This window comes from Cervus canadensis, chromosome 16 (assembly GCF_019320065.1).
Source record: "Cervus canadensis isolate Bull #8, Minnesota chromosome 16, ASM1932006v1, whole genome shotgun sequence".
NCBI lineage: Eukaryota > Metazoa > Chordata > Mammalia > Artiodactyla > Cervidae > Cervus > Cervus canadensis.
This window is the reverse complement of record NC_057401.1, coordinates 13531224-13553264: the sequence shown is the minus strand read 5'-3', so window position 1 is coordinate 13553264 and position 22041 is coordinate 13531224. Positions and strand designations below refer to the sequence as shown.

The 22041-nt window shown below is 34.4% G+C and overlaps 1 protein-coding gene across 9 annotated transcripts in view; it reads right to left on the bottom strand.

Moving 5' to 3' along the window:
- Window positions 1–22041, bottom strand: part of ADAMTS6 (ADAM metallopeptidase with thrombospondin type 1 motif 6) — a 283064-nt gene that overhangs the window by 75694 nt on the left and 185329 nt on the right. For all 9 annotated transcript variants that reach the window (XR_006273340.1, XR_006273341.1, XR_006273338.1 and 6 more), the window contains one exon: window positions 5383–5485. Coding sequence is in view for 5 of the 9 variants with exons in the window: in XM_043488472.1 (XP_043344407.1) it covers window positions 5383–5485 (103 nt within the window). In the remaining 4 variants the exon portion in view is untranslated. The remainder of the gene's footprint in view (window positions 1–5382; window positions 5486–22041) is intronic.

Sequence of the window (22041 nt, the reverse complement as noted above, 5' to 3'; positions counted from 1 at the left end):
GAAAAGCAGCAATAAATATGAATTTATTTTATTCAAAACTACACATAAAAAAGCTATTAATAAATACATAATTATTTTAAAATGCTTTCTTTTGAACTCTTGCTTTGGTATTATTATAATGACCTTATAAAATTTATCTTTGAAATAAAAAAAGACTAGTTCTAAACAAGAAAATTAGGCAGGAAGATGACATGCCTAGGTCTTAGTGAAGGTAGAAGCCAGATCTCTACAGGGTGAAGTAAAAGAGAAGCCAGCTGAGTAGAGGAGACAATAAGAGAGAACAATCCATTAGAGGAGATCACTGTTGACGTTTGTCATGTAAGAAGATGGCCCAATATTGCCAGACCTTCTGTTTTTTCAAGAGAAGATAAAAAACATTTTAAAACTATAAACTCTTCTTGGCAACTCATCTAAAGTTTTCAAAAATACTGTGGAATTTAAAACATGTATATAAGTAAAAACGGTTCCTGAACTGCCAGTTTACAACTTCTGGCTGAATTCCATGTTTTCTTCCATTTTCAATGTGTACAGGCTATAGAACTTCTATATAACTTATAATGTTATTATTAGGCTTAGGTTAATGATACATTTTGCTGTACTAAGCACAGAAATAACAAGTAATAAATAAAATAATTTCTTCCTGAACTGATAATCAAGGTATTATATTTATTTTTATAAGATTCTTGTGAATAAAATTGCTCTAAATTTCCACAGATCTTACTGGGAATTTTTTTCCTTACTACCCAATATAGTTCTTTCCCCATCTCTTTATTGCAATGCTTTGGAATTTAATACAGCTTTCATGCATCAGGTTTTAAAAAGAGAACCTGAGTCTTTTATTTATACAATTTTAGTATTAATTATGTAAGGCAGTATTTGATAGGCAGGACATATAAATGCTATGGTATATTCCTTAGCCCATTATGCTATATGATAATAATACAAATAAATTTATTCTTCTTTTATTGTTGAAGATGTGTTCAGCTTCCTCCACTACAATAGGTTTTTAGAAGAGGTAATGTTACTATTTCAAGAAGGGATTTAAGATGATTGAATGGAAGGTCACATTATCAGTTACCTTCATTTAAAGCTCATTATGAATTTAGGGTTAATTTACTAAGCACACAATTATCAAGATGCTAGTGATTAAATCTGTGAACTATTTCAGAGACTTACTTCTACAGTAAGACAAAACAATCCCAAATGTATATGTATCTAATAAAAGCAATTCAAAATACATGAAGCAAAAACTTCAACCACACACAAAAAGAAAAGCCGTAAAATACTTGAAGATTTTAAGACACTTCTCTCAGGAACTAATTAAAAAACCAGAGCAAAAGAAAATCATAAGGATTATATAAAAGACCTGAACAATATTATGTCAACTTGACATGATGATCATATAGAATACAATATCCAAAAATTGGAGAAAATACATCCTTTTCAAGTATACATAGAACATTCATCAAACTGGACAAGAAGCTGTATCATAAAACAAATTTTGACTAATTTTAAAAATTTAAATCATGTAGACTATTACTGATCATAATATAAATAAATTATACATCAATAACCAAAAAATCTAGAAAATTTTAAATTATTTAGAAATAAAAATAACATAGGTTTAAATAATACATGGGCCAAAGAAGAAATCACAATTTAAATGAGAAAATATTTTTAACTGAAGGAACTAAAAATATATAGAATTTTGGGAATGCAAGATAGCAAAATAAACCCCTCAACCAAAATAATAATAAGAGCAAAAAACTAATTAGAAAAAAGGATAAAAACTTTTTTCCTTTGAAAAGAGTAATAAAATTGATAAACTTCAAGCAAGACTGATCAAGAAAAAGAGAGAGGATACATATTATCAATATCAGAAATACAATAGTATATATCACTGCAGATCCTACAGATATTAAACAGGATAATAAGAGAATGTTATGATAGTTTTCTGCCAATAAATTGGCAACATGGAAGTAACATACATTTCCTGAAGACAAACTCAAAAACTGACATAAAAATAAAAAATGTGAATAACTCTGTATCTATTAATGGAGTTGAGTTTAAAATTAAAAAAAAAATTCTTTTCACAAAGAAAATACTGAGCCTAGATGGTTTAATTAGTAAAATCTGTTCTAAGGAGGAAATATTATCAACCCTACAAACACTTTCAAAGTAAATAAGAATTCTATTTCTGGAAGCCAGATTAACTTTGACACCAAAACTTGTCAAAACCATGAGAAGAAAAAATTTACAAATAAATATTCCTATGAAGATAGATGCAAACATCCTTAATTAAATATAAGCTATTAAGCCCAATAACATATAAAAAAGGTCATCAACACCTGGGGTTTAATGTGAAAAGCAAATGTTGGTTTGGCATTATAAAATCTATCAACTAAGTCACTCTATTAACAGAATAAAGAAGAAAACACATAAAATTGACACATGCATAAACTGTACTGAAGGGCCAAATCAGTTAATTAAGGGAAGAAAATAAAATAAAAAGGCAAAAAGATTGGGAAAAAAATAGTACCTATCTCCAGATAGCATGACTATTTACCAAGAAAATTCTAAACAATCTACAAAACAACTATTAGAACTTGTAAGGAAATTTAGAAGGGTCACAGAATATGTAAGTTAATATATAAAAATCAATCTTATTTGTATATATTAGAGCAAATTATTGAAAATGAAAAATTTTTAATCTTTATTTACAATATTGTCAAAATCATAAATTGCTCAGGAAAAGATTTACTAGAAGATGTGCATGACCTTAAACCTAAAACTATAAAGCACAGCTGAGAGAAGTTAAGTAAAACATGTGGAGAGATACCATGTTCATAAACTGGAAAATTCAATAGTTAGCATAGTAGTTCACCCTCTACTGATGCATAGATTCAACAGGACAACAATCATAAGTCCAACATGTTCTTCTGTAAAAATTAACAACTGACTCTAAAACTTATGTGGAAATGCAAAACCCTTAGAATATCCAAAGAGCTCTTGAAAAAAAGACCCAAGTAGGAGAAGCTTATACTACCTATGTTCAAGACTATACAGTTAAAGTAATTAAGTCAGTATGACACCAGGATAGGACTGACAAATACATCAATGAAACAAAATAGAGTCTGTAAATATACTACAAATATATATCATACCCCCAAATTATTTTTAGACTGTTGATCTAAAGACCAAAAACATAAGGTTTTAAAAGAAAACATAAGAAAATATCTTTCTGAGTTAAGGGAGGCAAAGATTTCTAGGACAGGACAGAGAACACAATGACTATAAAATGTTTAAAAGCTGAAAAATTAGGTCATCAAAATTAAAATCTTATATTCATCCAAAATATTATTTGAAACATAATGAAAAGTAAAGTAAAAATAAAGAAATATTTTCTCCTAAGCTATGAGAAAATACTTATAAAATTTATAAATGAACCACTTGAAAATAAAAAGATAAACATCCAATTTAAAAATAAGCAAAGGGTTCGAACAAACATTTTATAAGAGAAGATATAGAAATGCTCAATAAGCACATGAAAATGTGCTCAACACATTGAAGAGTCAGAAAACGCAAATTAAAACTTCATTGAGACAACATTATAATAGACCCAAAAGAAGACTGCGAACACCAAATGCTGGCAAGCGTGAGGAGCAAACAGAACTCTCATACATTGCTGGTAGGAGAGTGCTTGGTACAGTACTTTGGAAAAACATCTGCAAGTTTCTTTTAAAACTAAACTCACAGCTATCCTATGGCCTAGCAATTCTACCCCTAAATATTTACCTAAGAAAAATGAAAACTATGCCCATAAGAAGACATACACAAATGTTTACAGCAGCTTATTGATAGCAGCTGAAAACTAGAAACAATACAGGTTTCCATCAATAGCAGAATGGAAAAACAAACTGGTTAGTACAATGGAATACTGCTCAGCAATAAAAAAGAATGAACTAATTACATTTGCAATGATATGGATGGATCTCAAAAACATCAGGCTTGGAGAAGCCTTACATGAGAGTAAATATGGCATGATTTTATTTACACAAAGTTCTGTAACAGACAAAACTAATTGATAGGGGGAAAAAAGTTAGAACTGGTTGTCTCTTGTAAGTAGGTGGAGCCAGTTGCTGAATAAGAAGGATGAAGACTATGAGAATTTTGGAGGCAATGGTAAAGTTCTATAACTCAGTAAGGTTTTATAGGTGCACATGTTTGTCAAAACTCAGGGAAAGTACAGTTAGGTAGGTTAAGATCTGTGTGCTTCATTGTACATAACCTTCCCTCAAAAGAAAAATAAATATTGAACTGCAGTTAATCTTATGCATGCTGAAGTATTTAGAGAGGAAAGTATACTGATGACTATAATTTACTTTGAAATGCACCTGAAAAACAGAATAAATTAATGAATGGATAAAGTGATGACTAGACATGTAATAAGTATATTAAAATATTAATGATAGAATCTTGGTGGGGCATATACAGTTGTCACTGAAAAATTATTTTAACATTGCTCTGTGTTGGAAAGTTTTCAGAGTAGGATGCTGAGGGAATTTCCTGGCGGTCTAGTGGTTAGGACTCAGCACTCCCACTTGCTGGGGCCTGAGTTCAATCCCTGCTTGAGGAACTAAAATCCCCTAGCTGCATGGTATAGCCAAGAGAAAAAAAAAGTAAGATGTTGGAAAAACAATAAATAAAAGTTTTTTTAAAGAGTACATTTTATTTTTCTAAGAGAAAATTTGAACAAATTTTAGTTTGTGCTTTGGGAGCATAAGAAAACTTGAACAATTAGTGTCTGATGCTTGCCTAAATTAGAGCAAAACATGTTTCCCTAAAAAAGAACAATAATCACCTGTGTAAAGATCCTTGGCCTTCCATTCAAAGGACTGGATTAATAATAAAAATAACAATAAAAATAATAGCCAACATTAAAAGAAAAAAAAAGATTCTTGGCCTTTGGCCAAGAGAGAAACACATTTTCTTAGCTTCTTTTGAGCTGATTTATATCAGGGTGACAATTCCAAATATTTGATAATTATAAATTATTATAATGTCTATACACCTCAAGGAAGTCTCAAGAATTCAGAAATATTTGAATTTACACCCTTTCTAGGAACTCTGTATCTAAATAGAATTAGGTTTTAAAAAATGATTTCTGATCATTTGTACTAACATATTAACTTTACTACAGGGAAACTATTAATAAAACAGGAGACCTTTTTAGTACTAGAGCACTTTCCTGCTTTGATTTGTAAACATTAATTTTTACTAGTCTGTATACGAATGTATGGGTATGTTTGTATGTATTTATATATTCTCTTATATTTGCAAAGCTCTCAAGCATAATGAAAACTCTGCCAGGTTATACATTACCTCCAGTATAGGGTTTCCAGTTATAATACTTTCCACGGAAAGGCATATTGTCAAAGTCTGCACATTGTTTCTCTCGAAAATCTCGGGCCCCCAAAGGACATGGCTAAAATAAAATAAAATAATAAATAGCATAATTGTTGAAAAATACCAAAACCAAGGGACAATGCCCCTATAATTAAAAATGTCTGAACTCCCAACACATTAGCTCACTCCCTTATTCTTGGGCTATAATTCTGGCATTTGCTTTACTGTTTTACAACCAGTATTCTGACTGAAGTGTCTGAATTGTAATCTTAGCCACAGAAGAAATAACTGAAGTAATTTAAACAAAGTTAAGTGTTAGACAGTTTCCATATAACTTTACACTCAGATGCATGTCACAGTCCACTTTGCAATCAATCAATTAGGTATCTCCTTATAAACAGAGGTAAAAACTAGGTGAAGAAACTAAAACACAAAATCCTTTTTGGTAACAGTATTTGAAAAGTCCAGTTGCCACAACTGCTCCCAGCTCTTTATTTTAAGAAATCAAGAGGCAGGTTTGTAACATGACATTCAGCACTATTAGTTGTGGTTTGGATCCCAACTACTATAGCTGTTTACTGTCTAGTCCTGACAAAAACCATATTTTGAGATGTGGAATGAACTGGGCAAAATCCTAGGCCTCAAGTCTAAACACCTTTAAATCAAGGAATTTGGACTTATTAAGATTTACATTTAATCCATTAACATCACGGAAAATAAAATACTAAATTTTCAAAGCATGTACATGTGTTGGTTGTTGGAGAAGAGAAGGATGTTGAGAGAATGAAGAGAGGATTATTTGTTTTTAAAAGATTGGAATGCTTTTTCTACCTAAGTTTTTTAGAGAAGAAAATCTTGCCAATCTAGCTAGGTCTAGATTCCAAATTACACATTATTTAGGGCCATCCTAAACTTAAAGTTCACAAAGAATTAAAAATATAACTTCTCATAGTGTTGAGGAAATATGACCTAATTTGACTTATCTTTTAGAGTTCTGTACCAGTAGCATCTAAAAAACTAAGTATTGCTTTTGAAACAGGGATGGAGAAAATATTTCCCTTAAACGTGACAGAACAAAACAAGTCATTAGATGAAATTCTCAACTGTGAACAAATATGTTACATTCTCAGAGATCATTTTGAGGACATTTTACTACCCTCTCTTAGATCTCTACATTTCCTTGATACAGTTTTCTGAGATCAGTACATTGAAAATGTCCTTTAAATCAAGTGCAAAAAATAATAAGGCTACAATGTGCAAACATGTGCAAGGTCATCATTACTTGCTATATACTGAGGTTTGAAATTCCACCATATCAAGTTTAAAGCCTCAGATTCTGAAAGTAGTGGCAGCAGGTCTACATTCTGTTATGAGCCTTGCATTGTAAGATATTTTCTGCACATTAAAATATGACACTGCAATGCTAAATCCAATGGTTTTACTTATCAAATTATCCTTCATATTTGCCCTTTAAAAAAATAAAAGAACTATTCACATAGGCTTTGCAATGCACCACACTAGAATGATATGCTTCCACCATCTTTTGTTTCATGGTGTGCTAGTTTTTGGAATAAAGAAAAGCTTCCCATTACAAGACATTTTCGGGAAACCCCAGAAAATGACCAAGGTTACCAGTGGCTTTGTATGCAGTGAGACTAGTTTTAAAGAAAATATCCTCAATTTTACAAAACACAAGTAATTTGAAATACAAAAAAAAAAAAAAGAAAGAAAAGAAAAGAAATACAAGTTTTCACACAATACTTAAGAATTTGTATTCAACCACCTAAAACTTCATCCAGGCATGTCTTTCAATCTATTTGGAGTAAAATATAAAAATGGAAAAACTATAATCCTATCTGAGGCAATAAGTATATGATAGCGCATTATGTTGTCTACAGGTGCTGTATATAGGTGAAAGATTGAAGTGTCAAATGAATCAGGGAAATATTTGTTGAGAAAGAAAATCTTGAGTGTATCATAAGAATTATAATAAAAGTGTCATACATAGTTACTCTTTATAACATTATAAAATATTAAAATATTATAGGAATTGAGCTGCTTAAGAAAGAAAACAGACTTCTATTAAGAAAGAAGCCAGGACTTCTCTGTGGTCCAGTGGTTAAGACTCCATGTTCCCAATGCAGGGGAGCCAGGTTCAGGAAACTAGATCTCATACGCTGCAACAAAAGATCCCGTGTGCCACAACTAAGACCCAGCATGGCCAAAAAAAAAAAAAAAAAAAAAAAGAATTAAGCCAAGTAAAGCCATGGGGAAAGAAAAGAAAAGGTCAATTTTGGGAATAGTTGGATAAAGGCCATCCTGGATGAAAGAAAGGAACTGTATAGAAGCATATAAGTTAACATTTCACAGATAAAAATTGGTTTAAAAAAAAAAAAAAGCCCTGAAATAATAAACGAAGTTGAGGGACACTCACTTCAAAAAAAAACAAAAAAGAAACAAAAATCCTATTCTTGACCATCTTGTAATTATTATCCTAAACAGCAGAGAAGTAAAAAGTCCAAAAGAAGAATATTAGTTTAATGACATATTTGGATAACATTTCATAAGATTTCTGACCTATTCTTTTCTTGTGATAACCCCTCCCAGGGTCAGCATAATAAAAATATTAACAGTAACAACACATACTTATGTTTTTCTAAGCATTTAGTAAGTACCTATTCCATGGCACACTGTTCACAGGTCTCTAGATCTATTATAAGTTCTCTCACCACTCTTGAGGTGGTTGTAATTAGAAATCCCAATTTACAACTGAGTAAATTATATTTTATTACAGTCTGCTTAGTAATAGTTTCAATGTGCAAAGACACTTCCTTCATCTGAGTGGGGGCTTCCACTGGACTCTATAAATGCTACAATAACAACATAGGTTTTTAGCTCTTACAATGTACAAAAACCTAATAGGAGTAACTTGGGTTCTAGACCTAGCCTTGTCTTCACCAGCTGCAAGTTTATCTGCTTCAACTACTTTTTTCTTATTTATAAAATGAGAGGGTTAAAATATGAATTTTCAGACAGAAGACTGACAGACTTAGATTTGATTCTAACTGATTTATTTCATTTACCGCCTTCAGCAATGTACTTAACTTTCCAGGTCTCATCTATAATCTAGGGATAATACTAGTATTTACTCTGTAGGTGAGGATTTATGTAAACTGTTTAGTTCTGTACCTGGCAGTGGCTCAGTTCAGTTCAGTCGCTCAGTCGTGTCCAACTCTTTGCGACCCCACGGACTGCAGCACGCCAGGCTTCTGTGTCCATCACCAACTCCTGGCGCTTGCTACCTGATGGTGGTAGCACTCAATAACTACTAGCAGTTGCGTGATCTTTGGTCTAGGCATCCTTAAGACTCATTCCTCACCCTCCTGTTGGTCTGCTCTTTATTTCAGGGGAACAAATCTGCAGGCTCTATTTCATAGGATTCTGTCAGTTGACTTCTAGTTGAGTTCAGGCACTGGAAGGCACTAGTGGGAGAAGCCAGGGTATTTCATTTCTTCTCTACCTCCGGCAGCATCTTAGGCAGAAGCAGAGTACTTTTGTGGCTTCAACATCAAATAGCCACCCTTACCCTCAATCCTATGGTTCCAGATTCAGCTGTGCGATTTCAGTCTCTAGCATGTAATAAAACTACCTCCTTCCTGTTTCTCTGGTAGGAGGGGTGGTATCTTTCTGCTGATGCTGATCTATGGGCTTGTCAGCCTCTTCCATTATTCATGTAGCCAATCCTTTGCATTAAATTCCCTCGATTCAAATATTCAGAGGTTCGTATTATTATGGTTGGATCTTCACAGATACTACAGTTGATGATAATGATGAAGAGGAATAATGAGGAAAAAAAGAGAAGAAAAAGGAGGAAATGATAGTAGTGGTATTGGTACTTGGGAGACTGAATAGAGATACATTTCCTTGGATTATATTTTGCAATTAATTGGTTAAGGGCAGAGATTGGCACACTTCTGTCAAGGGCCACACAGTAAATATTTCAGACTTCATGGGTCGTATAATCTCTGTTGCCTGTGTGCGTGCTTGGTTGCTTCAGTAGTATCTGTTCTTTGAGATCTGTGTCTGACTCCTTGTTACTGACCAAAATAAAAGATGCCCAGGGAATTTTACAAATAAGCAAACATTTTATTTTTCTAATTTACTAATCCAGTGGAATCTTCCCCTCTTTTAAAATATTTCAATATACACTGTGTTAGTCGCTCAGATGTGTCCGACTCGTTGTGACCCCAGGGACTGTACCACCAGGCTCCTCTGTCCATGGAATTCTCCAGGCAAGAATACTGGAGTGGGTTGCCATTTCCTCCTCCAGGGGATCTTCCTGACCCAGGGACTGAACTCGCTTCTATTGTCTCCTTCATTGGCAGGTGGGTTCTTTACCACCAGCACCACTTGGGGAGCCTATATCATCTGTTACAACTACTCAAATGTGCCATTACATTTTTTAAAGAAGACACAGACAATATGTAAATGATAGGGCTGTGTTCGACTAAAATCTTATTTACAAAAAGAGGTGATGGGTCAAATTTGACCCAGCAGGCACAATTTGCCAATCCCTGATTCAGGATGTTAACACATAGATACATCTGTATGTCAGCATTGTGCAGAAGAACCAAGCTCAATTATTAATTTTTGAGTCAATACAGAATCATACACTTTAAAGAACTGATGTCATTATAAAATAATTTGCATAAAATGCTTAAACTTCCTGTACAATTATCCCCATAGGGGTCATACACTCTGTATAATCTACAGAAAGATACATAAAATACTTTTCAGATGACCACAATTATTATCCAGTTCTTTCTTTCAGCCAAAATCTCTTTTCCTACAACCCAGTGGTCTTGTGCCTTTCTTCTGAACAAATCTAATCCCTAACTGAAAGGTATCTAGACCTTGATGGCTTTCTTATGGGGACATAATAAATTATCATTAGTACTTTTAAAACCAGGCACCAAGAACTGGCCTTAAGGGTCTTTTTTTATATTCAGCAAATATATATAAAAATATTTTTATGTATCACATATGATCTAGGAGATAATGCAGTACATAAAACAGATTAGGTCCCTGCTTTCATGGAGCTCACTGTAGTTGGAGATGAGAAAGAAGAAAAACAATGCAGGGTACTAAGATGGTGGTTAGATGGAGGTTGGGGGAAGTTGTTTTAAATGGTAGACTAAGAGAAATTCTCTCTGATAAGGTGGCACTGAAGCAGAGAGTTAAAAAAAACTGAGGACATGACTTATGTACATATCTTTAAAACAGTGTTCCAGGAAACATTAAATGCAGAGGGTCTGAGGCAGGAATGTGTTTGGGAAATTCACAAAATAACATGGAAGATGGAAGGTCTTGTAAATTGGAAACTGCAGCAGACTTGGGGACTTGATTCTATACCTTTCTGTTTCTAGAATATATCAGCTAGTGTTATGTTTTAATTGTTTCCTTCAGTGGATGCTCTGAATCTGTGTTGATTAGAAACAAGCTTACGAGGAGTTGTATATTCTGGTTGCAAAGAATGAGAGAGCAAAGAAAAGAGTGATTTCTTAAGGAAAAATTCCATAAAATATATTTTTGTTTTGTTTAAGAATAGTGGCGAGTTTAGGGAGCAATGTTTTTTATATTACCTAAGTATAATAAATGCTGACACAATGTCAAAACTGTAACAGGAAATAGGCATAGGCAACAAATTTTTTATGTAAAGCTTGACAGGTTTTCAGCTTCCTAGTGTTAACACTAATCAAGCATCCTCTCCTTCTAAAAAGCAACCAGCAGGGCCCCACATAAATTTAGAAAGCAACACTGCAGGTCTCAGTTATCTTTTGATCTTAGTATTTTCAAAAATATGAAAAATCTTAATATTAGCATCTTTTTCCTCACTCTTTTTTTTTTTTTAGAGAAATGTGTATGTTAGCACATTCTATGGACTATCTTAGGCTTCCAATCATGTTGACAGATTACAAGAATCTCCTTTCACAATACTTTTTATTGGTAGATAAATCTAAAAAAAAGAAAAAGAGTAATTCATTGGGGGCATAAAGTGTTATAAAAAGAAATCTCAGCTTTCGCTGACAAACCGTCCTGGGGTTTTTCTACTACTAGAGTTGAAATCTTCGTTTTATTCCAAAAAATAGGGTGACCTGGGAAATTCCTGGGATCTCTTTGTGCCTTCTTTCATTTGCAAAATACACCCAAAATGTCCTTACCTTCAAGAGCAATACATCCCAATATGTTTGCAAATGAGGAAAGTTCTGCAAATACTGAAGTAAGTCTTCTTGTTGTTGTTCACTCACTTGTGTCTCTTTGTGACCCCATGGACAGCAGCATGCCAGGCTTCCCTGTCCTTCACCATCTCCTGAAGTTTGCTCAAACTCATGTCCATTGAGTCAGTGATGCCATCCAACGTCTCATGCTCTGTTGCCCTCTTCTCCTCCTGCCTTCAATCTTCCCCAGCATCAGGGACTTTTCCAATGAGTTGGCTCTTTGCATCAGGTGGCCAGAGTACTGGAGCTTCAGCTTTGGCATCAGCCCTTCCAATGAATATTCAGGCAGGACTGACTTCCTTTAGGATTGACTGGTTTGATCTCCTTGCTGTCCAAGGGGCTTTCAAGAGTCTTCTCCAGCATCACAGTTCGAAGGCATAAATTCTTTGGCGCTCAACCTTCCAACTCTCATATCTATACATGATTACTGGAAAAACCATAGCTTTGACTATAGAGACCTTTGTCAGCAAAGTGATGTCTTTGCTTTTTAATACACTGTCTAGGTTTGTCATAACTTTTCTTCCAAGAAGCAAGTGTCTTTTAAATTCATGGCTGCATTCAGCAGCTGCAGTGATTTTGGAGCCCAAGAAAATACAATCTGTCACTGTTTCCACTTTTGTCTCCATCTATTTGCCATGAAGTGACGGGACTGGATGCCATGATTTTGAACACCGAGTTTTAAGCCAGCTTTTCCACTCTCCTCTTTCGCCCTCAACAAGAGACTCTTTATTTCCTTGTCTTATGGGTAATAAAGAATGAGAAGCTAGCTGAGAATAAAAACTCGATCCTCTCCCCCCACTTTTCCCTTTCCTCTTTTCTTCCTAAAAGAGATGGGAAGTCCAGGAAGACAGGAGGATACCTACAGCCTCAGGAAAAACAACAAAATGAGCACTTTGTTGGCCTTTTCTCTTTTCCACCTCCTGTTTTGTCTTTCTTTCTTACATGCATGACAAATGCACTCGTATTTCTTCACTATTACACTAGACCAACTTTATACAGTGCCCAAATTTAATGTTCTTTCTCTCCAAGATGGAAACATATTTTTAGCCACTATTACTTGAAGAAGCAGAAGTGGAGGTTGGAGTCTGACCCTTGCTTTACTTAGCAAGGCATGCACTTGACATGGGATTATGTAAAAGGGACATTATTTCTGTTCATTCATCCAGACAGGTGTCAAATACATAAAGATACCACATGCCTCTCTTATAAGTTCCAAACAAAATTACTGATTTCTTAATTACCAGGAACTGTTTTATTATCTCATTAAAAAAATTCACAAAGGCATTTCCAAGGTTAAATTTAGTGTTCAATATATGTAGTGAATCATTTCAACCCCAGTTCTTTTCTTTATTTTAATTGGAGGCTAATTACTTTACAAAACTGTGGCGGTTTTTGCCATACATTGACATGAATCAGCCATGGGTGTACATGTGTTTCCAATCCTGAACCCCCCTCCCACCTCCCTCCCCATCCCACCCCTCAGGGTCATCCCAGTGCACCAGCCCTGAGCACCCTGTCTCATGCATCCAACCTGGACTGGCGATCTATTTCACATATGGTAATATACATGTTTCAATGCTATTCTCTCAAATCTTCCCACCCTCGCCTTCTCCCTCAGAGTCCAAAAGTCTGTTCTTTACATCTGTGTCTCTTTCGCTGTCTCGCATATAGGGTCATCTTTACCATCTTTCTAAATTCCATATATATGCATTAATATACTGTATTGGTGTTTTTCTTTCTGACATACTTCGCTCTGTATAATAGGCTCCAGTTTCATCCACCTCATTAGGACTGATTCAAATGCATTCTTTTTAATAGCTGAGTAATATTCCATTGTGTATATGTACCACAGCTTTCTTATCCATTCGTCTGCTGACAAATGTCAGCAGCATTCGTCTGTCCTGGCTATTGTAAACAGTGCTGTGATGAACACTGGGATATCAACTCGTTTAAATGTAAACTTCTCATCTTTTCTCTCCCAAATAGTTCCTGGTTTTATGGGAGCAATTGCGCTATACTTTTACTTTTGAAGAAAACAAAAGTCTGATAATCCTACATTGTCTAGAAAAATTTAAATCTCAATCTCATGTTTGATATTATAGTCTCTTATACAAGTTTTCAAAATTAAAGCTGTTTTTAGATGCCTTGTATAGCCTGTATTTTATTTAAATGCCTTCTATCCATAGCATGACCCTTTTCTCTAAGCCTGTAAAAAAACTTTTACTGTGTGATTTTAAAAATGTCTCTTTAAAGAACAAAATAAAAAGCAAGTTTTTTTCTATGCTTAAAGCTAGTCTTTATTTCTGAAAACAAGATACACACTATAAAATTCATACTACCCTAAAGGTTAATGACACTGCTTCTGCTATTTTTTGCCATCTTATATATATATAGACACATACATGCATACATATACATGAAAGTAAACTTTTATAAGTATTTTGAAGTGTACGTAAAAGAATAATGTGGTTGATACACATTTGATTTCTAATTATAACTTGGGACACAGTTATAACACTGTTAGTTAATAGATCAACTCTGTACTTTGTCATGACTTACCCCATACCTTTCCCTGGGGCAAGGTCTGTAGTTTCATAATTTTCTCAGCTATCTGGTTCTGCTGCAGGTTAAGGTTAGACTGGAAGTAAGACAATGTCAAAGGTGACTAAACTCAGAGCTTACTTTGCCACACCCACCTCCCAAAGGCTCCATCTTTTTTAAGAAGGCTAGAGCAGCATCCGGAAATTCTATGCCTTATTGAATCCTTTCCATGGCACTAGCCTATTGCTAAGCTTTAGTTCCTCATTTAAAAATATTAAAAAAAAACAAACAAACAAGGCACTTTTCTGCGCAGTTCAGTGGTTAAGACTGTGCTTCCAATGTAGCGGGCACAGGTTCCCTGGTTGGTGGAACTAAAATCCCACATGCCATGCAGCAAGGTCAGAAAAACAAAACAAAACGAAACAAAAAACCAACCTTGTCTTTCCCTTTATGAAAGTGATTTGAAGATTTAATGAGTACTTTTTAAAATATATAAAAGTACTTTGTAATCTCTAAAACATAAATGTATACAGTAATAGCTGCACTGATTGAGTAAAGATTAAGTACTAGGAATAGCACTAAATGTTTTAAAGTGTTTGTGCTCCGTCGCAGCTGATTCTTTGTGACCCCATGGACTGCAGCCTACCAGGCTCCTCTATCCACGGAATTTTCCAGATGAGAATAATGGACTGGGTTACTATTTTCTACTCCAGGGGATATTCACAATCCAGGGATCAAACCGTCATCTCTTGTGTCTCCTGCATTGGTTGGTGGAATCTTTACCACTGAACCACCTGGGAAGCCTGATTAAAGTGTTACTTCTTTTAATTCTCAAACAGACCTGCAAGTTTGATATAATTATACTCTATTTATACAGGTGTTCCTTAAAAATTTAGTGATGTTAGGTATCTTGCCAGGGTAAAATAGCAACAACCAGGATTAAATTTAAGTCAATTCTAATCCAAAGTCCATACTTCTTTCACTATAGTCTTACCTCCAAATATAGGCTATATTTTTCCTGTGTACCACAACCAAGGCAATAACACCATTTAACTGACCTTGAGCAATGAATGGAAGTAAAGAACTGCAGACAGCATGCACCTCTAGCAAAGTAGACTGAAAAAACACCCATGTACTACATAAACTATGCTTAAATTTTAGAACAAACCACAGGTGAACTGGAAAATCCTTTGTCTCCATAATTTTTTATAGTTTTGATGCATAAAATAAAGGAGGAAATGAGGTACTTAAGATGTAAGAATAATACAATTGCATCCTAACCAAGGTGGAGCTTAGGTTTTTCACCAGAAGTTCTATCCTAGTCACATTTTCAAGCAGACAGGCAAATCACAAATAGTATGGAAAGAAAAACTTAAAGATTTTCTGGAAAATAGCTAACAATACCAGAACGCTCTTTTTAGAAATGTAGAAAAGTTCTTTGTACTGTAGCTAATATTTCCTCTTTAGGCTTTGATATAAAGTTTGGCTTATAACCTTAATGTAGGTATATTTTTTACCCATGACAAAAATCAAGTTTGAGTATTTACCACACTGAGGTATAAATTCTTCTACTTAAAATACTATGTACACCAATTTTTACCTTCTTAGAACATTTTACATAATAGTTTTAAGTGACTGCAGTGAAAAGTTTCTCAGGAAAGCAGAAATGTCTGCTTAACAGTCAATATTCTTTTATGCCAATAAAAAGAAGATTCCATATACAAAATAAAGTATTTTTTGAGCAGTACTTGAGTAAACACTTTTAGAAGACTGAGTACATATCTGGATCTTTATTTCTCATAATGGCACTACTGGATAATCATGTTAGCTCCTACCTGTGCTCATTTATAAACACTGTCAGGACCTTATCAATCATTTAAGTCCAAAGAGGGCAACTGTCCTCAACCAATGAACCCACAGCATCATAGCTTCCATAAAGCTCTGCTCTCCAAACCCAAGTTCTGTAAGACCATGTCTATTAGATTAGTTTATGATTCCAAATATTCTCTTGAAGTTCCTGTTTAATGGTGAGACCAAAATTCATCTAATTATCCTGTCTTTAATAGATGCCTTCTAGGGCTTCCCTTGTGGCTCAGCTGGTAAAGAATCGCCTGCAATGTGGGAGACCTGGCTTCAATCCCTTAGTTTCTCAGTAGCTTCAAGGCAAGAAGCATATTCATTGTTCCTGCCACAGCTATTGTCTTTACCTGCTATTCTGTCCTAGAAACAATGATGTGAATATCATAGAAAGAATCCTTGTCTAGATGCCAGAGGCATCATACACAGAGGGAACATACTACACATCTAACACACCCTGATGCAGCCAGCCAGCCTGAGTCTATTGTGCAATAGCTTTGGCCCCTAGGCTGGTCATGCTGCTGTTGAGAGTGATTAGACCAATTTTATAGCTTGCTTTATTTAAAAATCTTACAGACTGAGATTCTCTCTTTATAAGTTGCCTCTTTCAAGAAACATAAGACAAGTAAAAGACCTACACAAAATAAACACAAGAAAATTAACAAAATGGTAATAAGCTCATACATATCAATAATTATCTTAAATATAAATGGATTAAAAGTACTAACAAAAGACATAGGCTGGCTGGGTGGATGAAACATGTGCATGTATGTACTTCCACTTACCACATCACTCTACTTAAACCCCCAAATTATATGTAATCGTCTTACATTGTTAGGTTAATCATGTTTCCATTATAGCTTGCAACTGTAATTATCTTTTTTGTCTGACTATTGATTGTGAAAATTGCTAAATGTCTTTTACTACTGTGATTATTTAACTATTATCTGCTTAATAACACTGTATTATGATTGGTCAACAGAAAATAATATAATTCTATATCACTAAAACTATCATTTAATAGGAAAACTGGTAATCACTTTTTAAAAATCCAGATGCAAATCAGAATTATCTTGAAATTTTTGAAAAATACAAATGTCCAGGTATTGCTTTTTTCCTCCAGAGCTCCAGATGTGTTTCTAATGAGCATCCATGTTTAAAAACAGCTGGCCTATATGATGATTTTATCTAGTTTGTTTCATTTATTCTATTTCATATTCAGTACTCTCATTTTCATTTAGTTTATGTTTTCCAATTTTTGTGTCTCTTTTTATTGTTGTTCTTTCTCAAGCCTTCATCAAGAGTAGTAGAAAAGCTTTTGTACACACACACACATATATATAAATAGTATGTATAATATGATATATATATATTAGAAAATCTATGAAATTTTGCCTAGCTAAAAAATTTATGATATTTTGATTCCACTTGTTTGACTTAGTATGAAAACAATGCTTAATTTCTAATTTATATTCACTCAAAAGTTTGATACAGTTCATGTATTCTGGCATCTAATATTACTGTTAAAAGACTAGAAAGTCTACTATCTTAGTGATCTTTAAAAGAAAATTTGAATGAGGCTGGAAACTTCTAATCCAGTTCTAAGAATATAAAGAAATACTGTTGTTAAAAAAACAAACAAACAGGAAATTAACATCATATAGTATAATTATTATATTTTTCATACAGTATTATTAACGTGCAAATTTTGTCCCAATTTCACAAAATGTTACGGTAGTGGCCATTATTTGTTTTCATACCTTATTCAAAATTCCACGTTGTATTTAGTTGCATTAAGCAGCTTCAGCTGCATGCAACAAATTCTGGTAAATTCTCTTCTCATTTTTATTCCATTACAAATATTTTCTAATATTTCTTGCTATATTAATAGCTTCTTAGACATACCCATCATTTAAAAGTGAACATTTAATTTTTTATATACATGGGGCTTTTAAGGTATCTTTGATATTAATTTCTCATTTTAATATTAATTTCTCATTTAAATGTTTTCTTTTCTGCAACCACCATCTGTGTTTTTTCAGTCTTCTAACTTTATTGTGGCTTTCAATGGCTAAGTCAAAGACCTCTCTTGCTAAATGTCACATTACACTTGAAAATATGTGGGTTATTTTCAAATATCTTTTGATATTGACTTCTAACATAATTCTACAGTGACAAGAGAACAGACTCTGTGTGATTTCAATACCTTTAGACAATGAAATTTTTGCACCCTGTTTTATGTCCCTGGATATGTTCCAGTGTCTCCTAGTTTAGAGTCTATGTGTACCTGAATATAATTTGTATCCTACTGTTGTAAGAAAATTGTATAAATCTTAATTATGTTGAATTGGTTCATGATGTTTTTCAGGTCTACTATGCCCTTCCACTTTTCTGTATATTCATCTTATTAATTTTTGAGAGTTTGATATTGAAACTCCAACTAAAAAAAATCTTAATTTATCTACTTAAAAAATAAGTTTGATATATAGTAGAAATATATATAACCTTGTTCTAAATTTTCCAAGTCTCTTATAAATGTGTTATCATACTTTCATAATTTCATCTGCTATTCAGCTGTATAAAGTCAAAATGTATTTTGACTTCAGTAATGTATTAGTGGCACAAAATAAATCACTTATGAACTAATCTGTGTTGTAGAAACAAGGCTGTAGAAAAACAGACTATAATACAAGATTATAGCATGGTTTTTCTAGATTTCTATTGAACAAATGGAAATTAAAATTATCCTATAAGTCAAGTCACCACTAAGGAGTGGTGAGTACAGAAAATAAGGTTAAAATAATAGGTCTAGTATGTAGAAAGTGCTCAATAAATGTTAGCAGCAGCTACAGCTATTACTACTAGTGTTGCTGCGGGTACTGCTGGTATTGCTATTAGTACTAGTCCTGATACTGATGCTACTACTTTTGTTGCTGAAAGATAGAAACTAAAGGAGTTCTGCTGCAGACATCTGAGGTATACTCAACATCTATCACTCCCTACTTTCTTGCTTGCTTGTTGTTGTTCAGTCACCAAGTCGTGTCCAACTCCTTGAGACCCCATGGACTGCAGCACGCCAAGCTTCTCTGTCCTTCACCATCTCCCAGAGTTTGCCCAGGTTCACGTTCATTGAACTGGTGATGCCGTCCAACCATCTCATCCTCTGTTGTCCTCTTCTCTTTCTGTCTTCAGTCTTTTGCAGCATCAGGGTCTTTTCTGATGAGTCAGCTCTTTGCATCAGATGGCCAAAGTATTGGAGCTTCAGTTTCACATCAATCCTTCTAATGAGTATTCAGGGTTGATTTCCTTTAAGCTTGATTGGTTTGATCTCTTGCTGTTCAAGGGATTCTCAAGACTCTTTTCCAGCACCACAGTTTGAAAGCATCAATTCTTTGGCACTCAACTTTCTTTACGGTCCAACTCTCACATCCGTACATGACTACTGGAAAGACCATTATTGTTTAGTCGCTAAGTCGTGTCTAACTCTTTCACGATTCCAGGAACTGTACCCCTCCAGGCTCCTCTGCCCATGGGATTTCCCAGGCAAGTATAGTGCCATTTCCTTCTCCAGGAGATCTTCCTGAATCAGGGATCGAACCTGAGTTCCTGCTTGGCAGATGGATTCTTTCCCACTGAGCCACCAGGGAAAGACCATAGCCTTGACTATATGGACTTTTGTTGGCAAAGTGATGTCTTTGCTTTTTAATATACTGTTTAGGTTTGTCAGAGTTTTCCTTCCAAGAAGCAAGCATCTTCTAAGTTCATGGCTGCAGTCACCATCCACAGTGATTTTAGAGCCCAAGAAGAGGAAATCGGTCACTGCTTCCACCTTTCTCCCTTCTATTTGTCATGAAGTGATGGGACTGGATGCCATGATCTTAGTTTTTTTAACATTGAGTTTTAAGCCAGCTTTTTCACTCTCCTCTTTCACCCTCATTGAGGCTCTTTAGTTTCTCTTCACTTTCTGCCATTAGAGTGGTATCATCTGCATATCTGAGGTTGCTGGTATTTTTCCTGGCAATTTTGATTCCAGCCTGTAACTCATGCAGCCTGGCAGTTTGCATAACGTGCTCTGCACGGAAGTTAAACAGGCAGGGTGACAACATGCTGCTTTGCTGTACTCCTTTCTCCATTCTGGACCAGTCAGTTGCTCCATGTTTGCTTCCAACTGTTCTTGACCCACATACAGGTTTCTCAGGAGACAGGTAAGATGGTCCTGTATTACCATCTCTTAAAGAGTTTTCACAGTTATGGCCCACACAGTCAAAGGCTTTAGTGTAGTCAATGAAGAAGAAGTGGATGTTTTTCTGGAATTCCCTTCCTTTCTCTATGATCCTGCAAATGTTCCCAATTTGATCTCTGGTTCCTCTGCCTTTTCTAAACAGAATTCTAATTTTTGCTCAGGAATCTACTTCTCAGAGAAGATGATCCTAACCCCATTTTAAGGACTTATCTGTATTAGCTGAAACCAGTTATGGTAATATCGTTCCTTTCGCTTGTGATTGGGTTAAGGGTGGACATGTGGCGTCTTGACCAACAAAACATGAAGGAAGTCTGCTGAGGGAGCAGGGAAGAAGCTTTGGTAAAAACTTTTCATATACTTAAGAAAGACACACGGGAGTACTTTATCTCTTCTCTTCCTCTGAATATTGTCAGGGAAAAGTACCTTAGTTGTTCCGTTGCTCCCTTTTTGACGCTTTTCAGTTTCCTTTAAAAAAATACGACCTTAGGATATTTTCCTTACTATCTGGTCAGCTCTTTGCTGATTTCAAAATGTTGAAAAAAAATCTTATTCAGCAATCTAAAAAAATTTTTCTGTCAGAGTAATGTCATTACCAAAAACAGGTTTCACATTTGTTTCTAAAATGAACTAAGATTGATTCGATTAAAGAATTTTATACATACTATTTATAGTCTTTTTTATTGTTTTTTTTAAAGTTTATATTTACAATGCTTCAGGTGTACAGCAAAGTGATTCAGTTATATCTATCTATATATATATTCTTCTTCAGATTCTTTTTCATTATTGGTTATTACAAGATATTGAATATAGTCTTCTGCGCTATACAGTAGGTCCTTCAAACCAAAAATAGACTCAACAGACATAGGAAAAAAAACTTAAGGTTAGCAAAAGAAGAAGGGAGAAGGATAAATCAGGAATTTGGGAATGACAAACACAACCTTCTTTATAACAATCAGTTTTCTACTGCAAAGCCAGACTAGCCTTGAGCTTGGTTCAATACAGCTGCCACCGCCACACTTGGGCTGTTTAAGCTAACATTAATTAAAGACTCTGTTCTTCTGTTGCACTAGATGAATTGCAAGTTGCTCAACAGCTAATTGACTATGCACTGGACAATGCATATATAAATGTTCCCATTGAGGACCATTCTCTTGGACAGTGCTGGGGCTGAGATTATGTGTTCTTAGAAAGTTTAAAATTTTCAATTAGATTAAATTTTAAAAGGCTCCAGCTTGCACAGTTTATGCTCAGATAGCTTTATTAACTTGGATAGCATGAAAATAAATTTTGGTGTGGTAATTGTCTCAAATTCTGAACTAGTAGAGACAAGATTAAAGAAAAAACGTTATTTGCATATCCATTATATATATATATTATATCTTAAATATATCTCCTTAACATTTGATGAAAGCTGAAACAGAAGACAAAGATACTAATAGAAATGTCAAGTGACCAACAGCAAGCTTTATAAAAACTGAGCATATAAAATATGGGTAAAAATGAAACAAGCTTGGTATGTGTGTCTGGCATATCTTTAACTGTTTTTTTATTACCTACCATACATTATTCATATTATATAGCACTTGTGTTATTAGGCCCAAAATGTGGGCCCACCTCTACAACTATATAATAGAAATAGATGAGGATTGAGAGGTGGGTTTGGCTTTCACACTCCTATGTAACACAGTCTAACATATAGTAGGACTCCCTTCTTCT